We start from the raw sequence: 13,702 nt of genomic DNA, 5'->3' as shown, positions 1-13,702 counted from the left end.
CACGTGGTGCTCCCCACACACCACGGTTTGGCTCGGGAAAGCCGCGCGAGGCCTCCAGCCGCAGCAGAAAGTGGGGCTGCGGGACCCACGGCTTTTCTGTGCGGGGTCTGGTGAAAATGGTCCCAGCTCACACCCTTGTGCTTTCTTTGCTCAGTGTCACTGCCCACCAGGCAGTAATTAATTGCTCTGGGAGCGACACACTTATTTACACTGGTGCGGGGGTGCCCAATGGGTGCTGTGCTGCCGCCTGAAACGCGGCCACTTCACCCAGCGCGCTACAGCCGTGGCTCTCAACTCGTTGTCCCAGGCAGGACCCATTTGTAAACGTGGACGGCCAGTCCTGACCCCCAGGGTGTGGGGCACGGGGGCCCCAAGCAGCCCCGTGCAGGCTGGAAGTCTGCCAGCCTGCGAGGGAAAAGCCAGGGTTGTCTCCTTTACAGGAGAATCCGTTTTTAAAGATTGCTCGTGACCCTTTTGTATATTCTTGCAACCCACTCGTGGGTTGAGAAATGCTGTGCCAGAAACTGTTGTGTGACTCCTATGTAGTTGCACAGGCTTAAATGTCTGTCCACAGCTTACTCAAGGGCAAGTTAGTTCATAGACATTCAGGCTGGAAGGGACCTCGGAAGATCATCGAGTCCAGCCCCCCGCCCCGGGGGCAGGAAGTCAGCAGGGATCATATTCAAGGCAAACTACTACATGCTCTCCTATGGTTGTAAGCATTGGGCCCCTCCATGACCATCCAGTGTAGTTTACATCAGTGTACAGGCCTACATAAATTACTTCATGATGATGTGCCCTCAGAAGCTCTGCCACCCTTCATCATTTGCATTACGGGTTTCCCTCGCTTTATGCAGGGTCTGTACGTGCAAATTCACTCTTATGCAATGACCCTTTTTATACCAAAAATTCGTTATATGTAAGGTAAATTCACTCTTATGCAACTGGCGTAGTGGAAGCCTGAGCGCTTTGCTCCGTGCTGCAGCTGCCCCACACCCCCTGCACCCCCGGTGGTGGGACACGCATCGCATCGCATCGCATTGCATCGCACAGCTCCAAGGGCAGCGGGGCTCAAAGCACAGCGGCAGCTGCCTCCACACAAACTGGAGCACAAACTGGAGGGCATGTGCCCCCCGGGCCTCTGCTTGTCCCACCACCCAGCCTGGTACCAAATTTGTCTTGTAAAAGTGGTAGAAATCGGTCTGGGGGTCAGTGCAGTTGAGGTCTTGGAACGTATCCCTATTTGTTACATTGTAAAGTGGGTTCCCTTTATGCGAATTCAAGTTGTGCCGTTTTCCAGGAAACACATGTACAGCATAAAGTGAAGGAAACCTGTACTCCTGTTTCAGCTTTCAGACTAGGACCTGTCAGTGTTCCAGCATGCATAGGTTTTATGAAATGCATTGACAGGGATTTGGATATGGAGATTTAGTTTGATCAATCTAGAGCAAATATGGTCCCTCTCTTTTTGTCTTGCTTTCACCCCCCCCCCCCCCCCCCCAAAAAAAAAAGTGGGATCTGATGATGTTGAGTGAGCAACATTTGTCCCAGCAGCACAGCTGCATAGTTTAGGATCTTGCAAACTTTCTGTAGATAAAGGATGCAAGGCAGGGGTCGAGCAGTTTAAGTCAGGAGTGGGCAAAATGGTGGATCCAGCCAGCATCCAGTCTCTGGGGCTCTGCCCTGCACTGTCACAGGGTTCTACATGGAGACCAGCTGGCAGTGACATGGGCAAGACATGGCTGGGCACAGAGCTGCTCCAGGGCTGGGATTTTGCAGTGGTGATGATGCAATGTCAGAGCCGGGGCAGAGCCACAATCTGCTACCTGCCTACAGAACCCGCGCTTGCCAAAGGGGCATGTGGGCAGTGGGTCGCAGCTCTGCCCCAGCTCTACCCTCCCATCTTGCTCCTGGCCACATGCCCTGCCCACACAGGTCCTGCCCCCAGCAGTGGGTGCAGGGGGGCGGGGAGGGGCAAACAGGCCTGGGCACTGGGCAGCAGACCTGAGTCCAGCAATGGCACCCAGGAGCTGCCGCCACAGGGGCGCTGGAAAATGGACTCTGTCATGGGCCTCATCTGGCCCATGAGCTGGGCTTTGCCCACCCCTGTTCTAATAAAAACTTTCTCTCCCATTTTAGGCAGTTACTGAAAGACCCGCAGGTGCTGTTTGCAGGATACAAAGTACCACATCCTCTTGAGCACAAAATTATCATTCGAGTTCAAACCACTCCTGATTATAGTCCTCAGGAAGCTTTCACCAATGCCATCACAGACCTGATCAGTGAACTTTCCCTTCTGGAGGAGAGGTTCAGGGTAAGCATGTTTATTTTGCTAAACTGCAGCATCTCTACAGAAGGCTGGCCCCCACCCCCAATAGAAAACTATGGCAGTTAAAAGCTACTGATTTTAAAAAGGAAAATTTACTCTTAGCCAGCGGTCTCTGTCAGAGAATTTGATTAGTCTTGGCTGAATTTGGTTCTGGTACCCATGCAGTTTTTGTGAAGCCAAGGTAAAATATAGTTGTTACTGTGGGACGTTTGTGCAGATTTCATAGACATTCAGGCTGGAAGGGACCTTGGAAGATCATCAAGTCCAGCCCCCTGCCCCAGGGGCAGGAAGTCAGCAGGGATCATGGGATCCGAGCAAGATAGACATCCAAATGTCTCTTGAAGGCGTTCAAAGTAGGTGCTCGAACCACCTCTGGTGGCAGTCTATTCCAAACTTTGGGGGTTCAGACAGTAAAAAAGTACTTCCTTATGTCTAACCTGAAACGGTCATGGAGGACTTTGTGACTGTTCGACATCCTTTGGGGAGCTCTGGTGAACAGACGTTCCCCCAGATCCTGGTGAGCACCCCAACAAACTTATAGGTGGCCACCAGATCACCCCTGAGCCTGCACTTTCCTAGGCCGAAGAGTCCCATGGCTCTCAGCCTCTCTTTATAAGGTCTGTTTTCCTGACCTCTGATCATGTGCATGGCTCTCCTCTGTAGCCTCTCAAGTTTCTCCACATCTCTTTTGAATTGTGGAGCCCAAAACTGGATGCAGTACTCCAGCTGCGGCCTCACGAAGGCCGAGTACAGTGGGAGAATGACGTCCTGGGATTTGTCTGAGAAGCATCTATGGATGCAAGCTAGCGTTTTGCTTGCTTTACTAGTGGCAATATCATATTGAAGGCTCATGTTCATCTTGTGGTCAATCATGACCCCCAAGTCCCTTTCGTCTGTAGTGCTAGCCAGCGTAGCACTGCCGAATGTATAAGCATGCTGCAGGTTTTTCCTCCCAAGGTGGAGAACCTTGCATTTTTTGGTGTTAAACAAAACACCATCAGGTTCTTGTCCGCCCATTTCCTGAGCCTGTCAAGGTCAGCCTGGATCACCCTCCTGTCCTCAGGTGTGGACACTTTACCCCAGAGTCTGGTGTCATCGGCGAACTTGGCCAGTCCGCTTCTGATACCAATGTCTGAAAATGATGAATAGTATTGGCCCAAGAACAGAGCCTTGAGGGACCCCGCTGGTTACAGGGTACCACAGTGATTGACTTCCATCAACCACCACCCTCTGGGTCCGACCACAGAGCCAACTCCTCAGCCAGCGGATCATGGTGAGGCCGAGGCTGCACTGAGCCAGTTTTGCCAAGAGGTGATTATGGGATATCAGATCGAAGGCTTTTCTGAAGTCAAGATATACAACCTCAATCTATTCTCCTTTGATAGATCACCTGGTCATAAAAGGAAATAAGATTGGTCAAGCAGGACCTACCCACAACAAACCTCTGCTGGCTATCCCTCAGGATGTTGCCATTGGCCAGTCCATTAAGGATGGCCTCTTTGATAATCTTTTCTAAGACCTTCCCCGGGATGGAGGTCAGGCTGATGGGCCTGTAGTTTGCCAGATCCACTTTCCTCCCTTTCTTGAAGATAGGCACCACATTGGCCTTCTTCCAGTCTTCAGGCACTTCACCAGAGCACCAGGAGTTCTTGAAGACCCGTGCCAGGGGCTGAGCTATGATGCTCGCCAGCTCCTTGAGTACCCTGGGGTGTAACCTGTCGGGGCCGGCTGACTTGAAGGTGTCCAGCCTCTCTAGGTGTTCCTTCAAAAGGTCAGCATTGATGGAGGGTAAGGAATCTCCCTCACCCAGGTCTCCCTGTCCTGTAATGGGCAGGGGCATCCCATGGGACTGGTGAAAGACTGACGCAAAGTACCCATTTAGCAGGTTGGCTTTTTCCTGGACATCAGTTGTCCCATCAGGTTTAGCAGGGGTCCAATGTTGCCCTTGCTTTTCTTCCAGCTCCCCACATATCTAAAAAAGGACTTTTTATTGTCCTTGATACTTGTAGCTAGTTGGAGTTCCGTCGCAGCCTTGGCTTTCCTGGTTTGCTCCCTGCAGCCCAGATCAGTGAAGAGTATTCCTCCTTGGAGGTGGATCCAGTCCTCCATCCTTTGTAGGTCTTTCTTTTTAGGTCTGCTAATTCCCTGGAGAGCTTATGCCCTTTTGCTGCCTTTCCTCTGATACGGAATAGACTCTGCTTTGGCATCCAGGATTGCTCCTTTGAGGAGCAACCACTCATCCTGAACTCCCCTCCCCTTTGGGTTGTGGCCCTTTAAAGCCTCACTGCCAAGCTTCCTGAGCTTGTTAAAGTTAGTTTTCCTGAAGCCAAGGACTGCAGAAGTAATTGCAACTTGCTTATATCCTCCCAAATGTTTGATTCTGTTTCCCTCCCTCATTGTCAGCATAGGTTCTCTCTCTCCATACTCTTATCACTATAGGCTGTTCTAGACAACAGATTCTCATACATGTCTGAAAGGAAGAGTTCTTGTTCTTTCAAGTCTTAATTTCTTTTCCATACTAGGAAGTCTCTCAGCTGCTTTAGCTGGGATGAAATTTTACTTGATCCTTGTTTCAAAATAAACCTGTACTTTGCTAAAGAATAAGTAGATAGGAGCTGAGTCATAACTCCTGATAGCAGTGTCAGAGAATAAAGCAGCCAGCAGGTAGGAAAGCCTCTAACTTATTCTTTTTATCATGCAAATTTCTTCCCATAATTAAAAATGATGGATGTGTAGAATGAGGCTTCTCCCTCAGGCATCAATGGAGGCAGGTATTTATGCTTCTGCTTTAAATACCACTCTTTCATAGCTAAGCAATAGTTCATTAAAAATAATCTTTTCAGTTTGAAATAGTTCTCTTACAGTAATTTATGTTCCTGCTTTACTCATCTTTAACTTCTTGATCCTTAAATTGCACTTTGAGAAGAAATAAGTGAGATCTCTTACTGATACAGACATTAATACCGACTTCCTTAATAACAGTAATTTTTCTTTCATTTTACAGGTTGCCATCAAAGACAAACAAGAAGGAATTGAATAAACATGAAGCTTCAAGTGGACTGTTCTTTGACTTTGGATTTTGTATAGGTTTATTTTCATTATTATGTAGTGTGGCTATTTAGTTGAACGTATTTATATGGGGTTGATTCAGTGCAAGACTTGGCAAGCTTGCTCTAAGCAGCTTCTCTCCCCTTCCCCCTTACACGTGCTCTGAGCTGGCAGGCTCCATCCATGCTAGCCTAGGGCACTAAGCATAGGGGCTGAGCTGGGACTATGCCAAGTACCCCAGGCTAGAATGGGGATGGAGCCTCGAGTACCCCAGGCTAGAACGGGGATGGAACCTGCTCCTGGAGAGCAGTCTAGATGGAGGGGTGACCTGAGGCTGTGGGGGGAAAAGGGGCAGGCACAGGGACAGGCACATGAAAGAGGCAAGCTGCTTAGCCTCCCCCATGCCACCTGCCTCTATTTGGGGGGGATGAATTAAAAATGACTCTGCTAACATTAGATTCTATACATGGAAATTTTATAAATTTGAGTGAATATGTCCCAGTACCTAGACTTCTAAAATGAAAGTAATTGAGTCATGGAAGTAAGTATATTCTTGTAGCACTCTTTCTGTCCATCCCCAAAAAGCCACCTCTGCATTGCCAAGTGAACTGGTATTAAGTTTTATTAAGTGTCATTTCTATAAAACAAATACACAAATTGTGGAAATTCTCAGTAAAAGAAACGGGATGTTTATAATGACAGAATATGTACTGCTTGCATGACAATGGCTCTCTAGAAAACGTCATGATTACACTGGTAAACAGTCACTAATACTGCACTATTTCCAACTATGGGAGTGAAAATTGTCATCAAACAGCAAGCTATGTTTTCTTCCAAATAGCTGCTATGTTCACACTAGTTAAAGCAACGAGATAAGTGAAGGTAGGATCTGTTATCACGTTGTTTATTAAGACGTCAGTCAGCACTTCGCCGTTTGCTCGAAGTTCTGGCCATTTGAGAATCTAGCAAAAGAAATGGATCAAGTTTGGGTCTGTCTAGGAAGGCACATTACTGCAGTAAGAAAAACAAGATGCTACCGGCTAAGAGTGTTAAGCCTGATGTAATAATTCAGGGAATCTGTACGTGTTACAGATTTTTGTCCACGTTTTAGAAACTAGTCTCAGTGAATGCCTTGCTGCTAGTAGCTACTGGCTGCCTTTCTGTTGTCTATAACTACACCCCTTTGCTTTTGGTATCATTAGACTTAAAGTTTTGATTTATTGAAAGTTTTTTGAGTTCAGTGTTTAAGACAACTGAACTCTGTTACTTATCCCATGGAGGAAGATCACTGCTAAAGCTACCAGCTGAGTCTTTTCAAGTCAGAACTTTGGGCTGTAGCGATCATGCTGAGGTGAACCCTTTCATTACAACTGTGCTCCACTTTAAGTACTTCCTTCCTCTTGTGGCTGACTTGGAATCGGAGAGCAGTCTCAGTTGTTCAAAAAGTTCCTGACCACATTCACATGCACCAGGAGTGATTGCAGCTTGTAAAAGGCTATTCTGCCTTCAACCTGTGCCAGATACCCCGTTTGCACAGCAAATCCTATTCAGCACTAAAAGGAAAAGCCCATGCATTACCTGTGTGGCAGCTATGCTCTTGTCTGAGCGCTTTCTTCTTGCAGCAGTGGTCCATGCCGAGTGGTTGCTGAGGTTGTACATCCACACACTTCCGTTTTCATCACCACAAAACACATACTCCTTTGCTGCAAGAGCAAAGAAAGAAGCTGAGGTCCTAGAGGCTAAGTCTGAATTAGTTTAGGCCACGGATGGGCACAAGGGTGGATCTGGTGGGCAGCCAGACTCCATTTCCCAGCAGCCCCTGGCCATATTGCTGCAGCCAGTTTCCATGGGGACCCTGGGGTGGGATAGAGCCCAGGCTATGTGGGCAGCAGATCATATTTCTGCCCCAGCTCTGGACCATACTGTCATCACCACAAGATCCCAGCCCAGCCATGCGCCCTGCCAGCACTGCTGGGGCTGGTCTTCATGGAAACCCTGGTCCTGCTTGCTAGGAAATGGAATCTACTGTGGGCTTGATCTGGCCTGCGGGCCAGGCTTAGCTTAAACCAGGGGTGGGCAATCTAGCATGTGCTAGGTGCACCTTTTCCTTTAGCTGCAGGTGGCAGCCCTAGATCAAGATGACCCAGAAGGCTGTTTTAATAGAATATGGCCTGGTGCTCCTAATGAAAAGAGGAGCAACAGCCTTGCCATCCAGTATTGCTTGTTTGCCTACTAAGAACTGAGTGGATTTTTTGTGCTCAGGCTATTGTGTTTTAAAAGCAGCCTGCCTACCCACCCACAGAACAAGATAGAAACCAGTTTCTCTTGCTGGGTTCATACATGCAGCATTACTTTCACTGGGTGATTTCAAGAGCAGTTGTTAAAGGCCTTCTCTGAAAAGGCACAGCCTCCAAAGGAAGCAGTTCTGCAAGTCTCTCAAATACACTAAATGGAAGAATGCAGCTTGGCTAAACACTCAGGCTCCTCTCAGATTTCATCATTAGCACAGATCTGGGTTTTCCAGTTCCTGTGGAAAAACATGGATTTTCCCCTTTTGCAAACAGCTCTCCCCAGGCTGGCAGCATTCCAGCCTCCAAGAGCTGCTTGCAAAAAGGGTTGGAAACCCTATGCCTTGTCTCAAGGGGGAGGGGGAGAGGGCAGGGCCTGGGCCTGGGCCTGAGAATCTGAGTTAAGGTCTGGTTCAGACTCACTTTCCCTCCTGCAACCTTTGGGGCAAGTAGGGTTTGGGTAGGTGGCAGCTAGGGGCCCCTAAGTCCAGTGTCGGTTATGCTGCCAGGGCTGGAGGGAGAAGGGGAACTTCAGGGAGAGCTGGCAGGGTATGGGGGTGTGGGTGACACTGCTGGGGGGGAGGGGGAAGGAGTGGCAGGGGTGTGTGGATGGGGACTGGAGGAGCAGGGAAGGTCTGTGGGCACTCTCAGGCCGGTGTGGGAGAACCTGGGTAGCATTCCCTTGCTAGGACCCAGCCCTGCTGCAAGTGCTGTAATGCTGGGCAATCATCCTGTCCCCGCACGGCAGGCTAGGGCTGGGCCCAAGCCCACAATTCAGGCAGTTGCAGCCCACAGGGACAGCCCCCCTCTCAAAATGAGGGGCTGAGTGTCCTAGCCCCGCACAGGTCCCTGGCTCCCCACCCAAACATAGCTCCTACCCCATGCAGGAGGGGTCTGGCACTCAGTCATGCCTCTCAGGAGTCCCTTGCCCCACTACACAGCACCCACCATGGGACCCTGCCCTCCCTGTAGGGTGCCCCTGTCCTACCCCTACAGCCCTCTCAGCCTCCCCACCACTACTCCCCCTCATGACCCATACCTTCCCCCCACTACAAACCCCACTCAGGAGCCCCCTGCCTTACATGCAGAGCTCACATCTCATATCCTGTGAGTCACACACCAGCCCCAGTCCTGAGGACCCCCATTACCGCTTTCCTAGCACTCTAGCCCACAACAGCTGTGTTGACTGGCAGTGTGTGTGGTCACAAGGTGCACTCAATCCTCCCACAAACCCTAATAGCATAGAAGTAAGATGATAAAGGGGACAGTTTGTATGTTTCTTCACACATTCATATTGTCTGCAATACTGGGGATGAGGCTTTTTCTTCCAAAGTCTTCAAAAAGTGCCATCAGCTTTATGGCATTTTTGTTCTCCAATGCAAAACCTTAACAGTCATCTCAGGTGCTTGTATCAAAGGATCAGCTGTAGCTGGACACACATCTGGTGAGCTAAGGGAGAGCTCTGATTTTCCATGGTAAAAAATCCAATGCCAAAATATAGAGGTATTTAGAATTTGTTTTAGTATTATGATTAAGGCACTGGGAAGCTTCCAAATTACTTTAAAACTAAATATATCAATAAAACATTGTGTTCAACTGATACATACATAGTGGAGTTTAATGTTAAAAAGTCCAAAATCCATGGTTTTCTGCAGTTATCAGATAATTTTGGATTTTTTAAAAGAGATAATCAGGATCCCTGATCCCCCAAAGGAGACAATCTGGTGACTGACTTGAATATAGAGGGAAATCAGTGATAGTGACCAGAAAACCATCACGTTCACTGTCCGTTGCAAGGCAGGAAAATTAGCACGGTTGAAGTTTTGGACCTCGAAAATGCCAATTTCAGCAAGCTCAGGACAACAGTAGGGGAAGTGCTGTGGGACCAAGGACCGGAGGTAGAAGGAGTGCATGGAGAGTGGTCGTTTCTTAAGGACACAATCCTTGAAGCACAAAAGAATTCCATTCCCATACAGAGGAAGGGTAGCAAAGGGCTGTGAAGCCCTACTGGCTAAACAGCGAAATCATAGTCCTCTTGAAAAAGAAGAAAGAGGCTTACAAACAGTGGAAGCTTGGGACAGTCCTCAAGGGGGACTACACAACAACGGCTTGCACAGCTGTTGTATAGGTCTCAAGGGGGACCATATAATGGCTGTGTAGGGAGCAGATTAGGAAGGCTAAGGCGGCAGCTGAAGTTAAATTAGCAATTGAAATCAAAGACAATAAGAAGTCCTTCTTTAGGTATGTAGGGAACAGGAGGATAACAAATGGAAGTGTGGGGCCATTGCTCAACAACTCAGGACAGCTGGTTACTGACACTCAGGAGAAAACTGAAGTTCTGAATGACTACTTTGCTTTGGTATTTCACTGGACCAAGAGGAAAATCATGCTAGATAGAGTACAGAATGTGCATGGTGGGAATGACCGCCTTCCTACTACTGATGTCAGACTGGTGTGCAATCAATTAAAAAAATTAGACATCTTTAAGTCAGCAGGACCAGATGAACTTCCTCCGAGAGTGCTGAAGGAGCTGGCCGAAGTCATCATGGAACCCCTGGCAAAACTCATGGTGCTCAGGGGAGGTCCCTGAGAACTGGAAGAGGGCCAATGTCATGCCCATCCACAAAAAGGGGAGGAAGGAGGACCTGGGTAACTATAGGCCAATTAGCCTAACTTCTATCCCGGGGAAAATCCTGGAAAAATTCATTAAGGAGTCTATGTGCGATAGGTTTGCAGAAAGCAGGATTCTGAATGACAGCCAGCATGGCTTCGTTGTGGGCAGGTCTTGTCTTACCAGTCTCATCTCCTTCTATGACTATGGGACTCACCACCTGGATAAGAGAGAGGAGGTTGACACTATACCTAGACTTCCAAAAGGCCTTTGATCTGGTATCCCGTGATGTTCTCATGGGAAAACTGGAGGACTGCAGGCTTAACTACTTGACAGGTGGGGAGGAAGGCTGGCTGCGGGGTAGGACCCAGAGTGTTCTAATGAACTGATCTGTGTCGTCCTGGAGAAGTGGCCAGTGGTGTTACTCAGGGGTTGGTGCTTGGTCCAGTTCTTTTCAACATCTTTGTCAATTATTTGGATGCGGGGTGAAGAGCTCACTGGCCAAGTTCATGGATGACACCAAGTTATGAGGGAGCATGATCATACTTGAAGATAGGCTGGCAAGCTAGGCGGATCGGAACCAGATGAAATTCAACACTGAGAAGTGTAAAGTGCTCCACCTGGGGACGAACAACCCCCAACATACTTACAGGCTCGGTGGCGCTAAACTGACTAGCACCATGACTGAAAGGGACCTAGGGGTAACAACAGGCAATAGTATGAACATGAGCCATCGGTGCAATGCTGTAGCCAGCAGGGCAAACAATACTCTGGCATGCATTAACAGATTCATCTCAAGCAAAACCAAGGAAGTGATTCTTCTGCTTTGCTCGGCACTGGTGAGACCGCAGCTGGAGTACTGGGTCCAGTTCTGGGTGCTGCACTTCAACAAAGACATGGTAAAGCTTGAGAGAGTCCAGAGAAGGGCCACCCGTATGATCAGAGACTTTCACGGCAAGCCATACAAGGAAAGGCTGAGGGACCTGGGACTCTTCAGCCTAAAAAAGAGAAGGCTGAGAGGGGACTTGGTAGCAGCTTATTGCTACATCAGGGGAATACATCAAGGACTCATCCAACAACTGTTCACCAAGGCACCCTTGGGGAAAACTAGGAGTAATGGTCACAAACTCCTGGAAGACCGTTTCAGGCTTAACACTAGGGAAAACTTCTTCACAGTTAGTGTCCAGACTGAAATAAGCTCCCTCCAGAGGTGGTGCAATCACCTACCCTGGAGATCTTCAAGAGAAGACAGGACGGTCACCTCGCTGGAGTCACCTGACCCCAGTTGTCTTTCCTGCCTAGTGCAGGGGAGCTGGACCCGATGATCTTGCAAGGTCTCTTCCAGCCCTTACAATCTATGCATCTATGAATTAGGCACAAAGGCTGGATATTTCACCAGCAGCTTCAAGTGCAGCGGTCCCAAGGGAGAATCCCAGTATAAACACTTGTGCTACAGTACTGCTTCCCTTCAAATGCTTCTGAGGCACTCATGATTAAGCTGCCAACAACTGCTTTGAGGTGCAGAACCATTAAGATAGCAAGTGGGCAACAAAGCTGGGAATAAAACCCAGGGCTCTACCCCCAAACAAGGCAGGAAATCCGAGACCAGCAATACAGAAACAACCAAGTTCATTCACCTCTATAACAGGAATTTCATGCTGCCTCAGCATGTTCATTGATGAACAACTGAGCTCACCTGGACAAGTGCTGAGGGTGAGGTAGGGCAGGTCTGTTGGTGACCACTCTAGTTCAGCCAGGATAACTGCAGGGACTGATCTCTGACACGCATTTCCACTGGCCTCCATAGATTGACTCCAGCTCCACATGTAGATAGTACCTGCCTTAGAGCTCTTGGTAACTAGAGAAACAAATGCCATGCAGCAGGTAATCATTGATTTAAACACAACTGGAGAACGTCAAACCCTTTTCAAAAGAAATTGGTTACTCCTCTGAAACAGTGAACAGCAACACCTGAGATTCTACCACCCTTTCTTGCCTCAAGGAGATGCTTTATTTTCTTACCTACAGTACATCCTGGAATATATTATTCGCCTATTTTTTGGAAAGCAGAACGAAGAAAAAACATTTTTTCCAAACTGAAGTGCCTTCGACACTGTCTCTCACCTCATTCTCATTAAAAAATTAGGAGACTGTGACGTTGATACCTATATAGTCAGATGGGTCACTAGTTGGCTGGAGGGCCGCACCCAGAGAGTGGTGGCGGACGGGTCTTACTCGACCTGGGGGGATGTGGGCAGTGGGGTTCCACAGGGCTCGGTCCTCGGGCCTGCACTGTTCAATATCTTCATCAGCGACTTGGACAAGGGGGTAAAAAGCACCCTGTTCAAATTTGCAGATGACACTAAGATGTGGGAAGAAGTGGGCATGCTAGGTGGGAGGAATAGGCTGCAATCGAACCTGGACAGGTTACAGGGGTGGACGGATGAGAACAGGATGGGTTTCAACACTGACAAGTGCAAGGTGCTGCACCTGGGGAGGTAGAACCAGCAGCACACCTACAGGCTGGGGAACTCCCTTCTCGTCAGTGCAGAGGCAGAAAAGGATTTTGGTGTCATTATTGATGCCAAAATGAACATGGGCCGACAGTGTGGGGCCGCGGTCAGGAAGGCTAATCGCACCTTGTCATGCATCCACAGATGCATCTCGAGCAGGTTCAAGGAGGTGATCCTCTCCCTCTATGCGACACTGGTCAGGCCACAGTTGGAGTACTGCGTCCAATTCTGGGTGCCGCACTTCAGGAGGGATGTGGACAGCACGGAGAGGGTCCAGAGGAGGCCACCCCCATGATCAGGGGTCAGCAGGGCAGGCCCTATGAGGAGAGGCTACGGGACCTGAACCTGTTCAGCCTCCACAAGAGAAGGCTGAGGGGGATCTAGTAGCTGTTTACAAACTAATCAGAGGGACCAGCAGGCACTGGGGGAGTCCCTGTTCCCCCAAGCACTACCAGGAGTGACAAGAAATAACGGTCACAAGCTGGCAGAGGGTAGATTCAGACTAGACATCAGGAGGCGCTACTTCACTGTCAGAGTGGCTAGGACCTAAAACCAACTTCCAAGGTAAGTGGTGCTCGCTCCTACCCTGGGGGTCTTTAAAAGGAGGCTGGATGAACACGTTGCCAGGGTCGTTTGACCCCAGCCCTGTTTCCTGCCGTGGCAAGGGGTCAGACTAGATGATCTGCTCAGGTCCCTTCCGACCCTACCAACTATGAAACTATGGCTGCATAGAGCAGGGACAGAACCTAATCTTCAGCTGACTCTCTCCCTTTCCTGCTTAAGTTAAGCTCAAATCCTAGCTGCTTCTGAAGGCCGGTCTCCATGGATGGGTCTATGATTTTTAGAAGAGTGAAAAAGCCTTCAAGGCTGTGAAAGAGAGAGAGAGAGAGAGCGAGCGAGAGAGAGTGAGAGC

The 13,702-nt window shown here is 49.0% G+C and overlaps 2 protein-coding genes across 2 annotated transcripts in view; one reads left to right on the top strand and one right to left on the bottom strand.

The window, feature by feature from the left end:
- The first annotated feature begins 1,858 nt into the window (after positions 1–1,858).
- On the top strand, positions 1,859–5,388 carry POLR2J (RNA polymerase II subunit J). Its single transcript, XM_025214973.1, has 3 exons — positions 1,859–1,867; positions 2,015–2,314; positions 5,334–5,388. The coding sequence occupies exons 1-3, from the start codon at positions 1,859–1,861 to the stop codon at positions 5,367–5,369; spliced, it is 345 nt and encodes a 114-aa protein (XP_025070758.1). The 3' UTR covers positions 5,370–5,388.
- Positions 5,389–5,981: 593 nt separating this feature from the next.
- The window catches only part of LRWD1 (leucine rich repeats and WD repeat domain containing 1), a 38,355-nt gene continuing 30,634 nt past the window's right edge, over positions 5,982–13,702 (bottom strand). The window contains 3 exon segments of the mRNA XM_025214980.1: positions 5,982–6,339; positions 6,956–7,080; positions 11,973–12,134. Of these exon segments, the coding sequence (XP_025070765.1) occupies positions 6,199–6,339; positions 6,956–7,080; positions 11,973–12,134 (428 nt within the window). The 3' untranslated portion in view covers positions 5,982–6,198.

Source organism: Alligator sinensis, unplaced genomic scaffold (genome assembly GCF_000455745.1).
Source record: "Alligator sinensis unplaced genomic scaffold, ASM45574v1 scaffold1420_1, whole genome shotgun sequence".
In the NCBI taxonomy this organism is placed as follows: domain Eukaryota; kingdom Metazoa; phylum Chordata; order Crocodylia; family Alligatoridae; genus Alligator; species Alligator sinensis.
This window is presented reverse-complemented; position numbering and strand designations above follow the sequence as displayed.

What these genes read in the sequence shown, in the direction of transcription:
- POLR2J (XM_025214973.1), top strand. An exon ending in TTCTGGAGGAGAGGTTCAGG is followed by an intron (nt 2,315 to 5,333) that starts GTAAGCATGTTT and finishes TTCATTTTACAG; the next exon opens with GTTGCCATCAAAGACAAACA.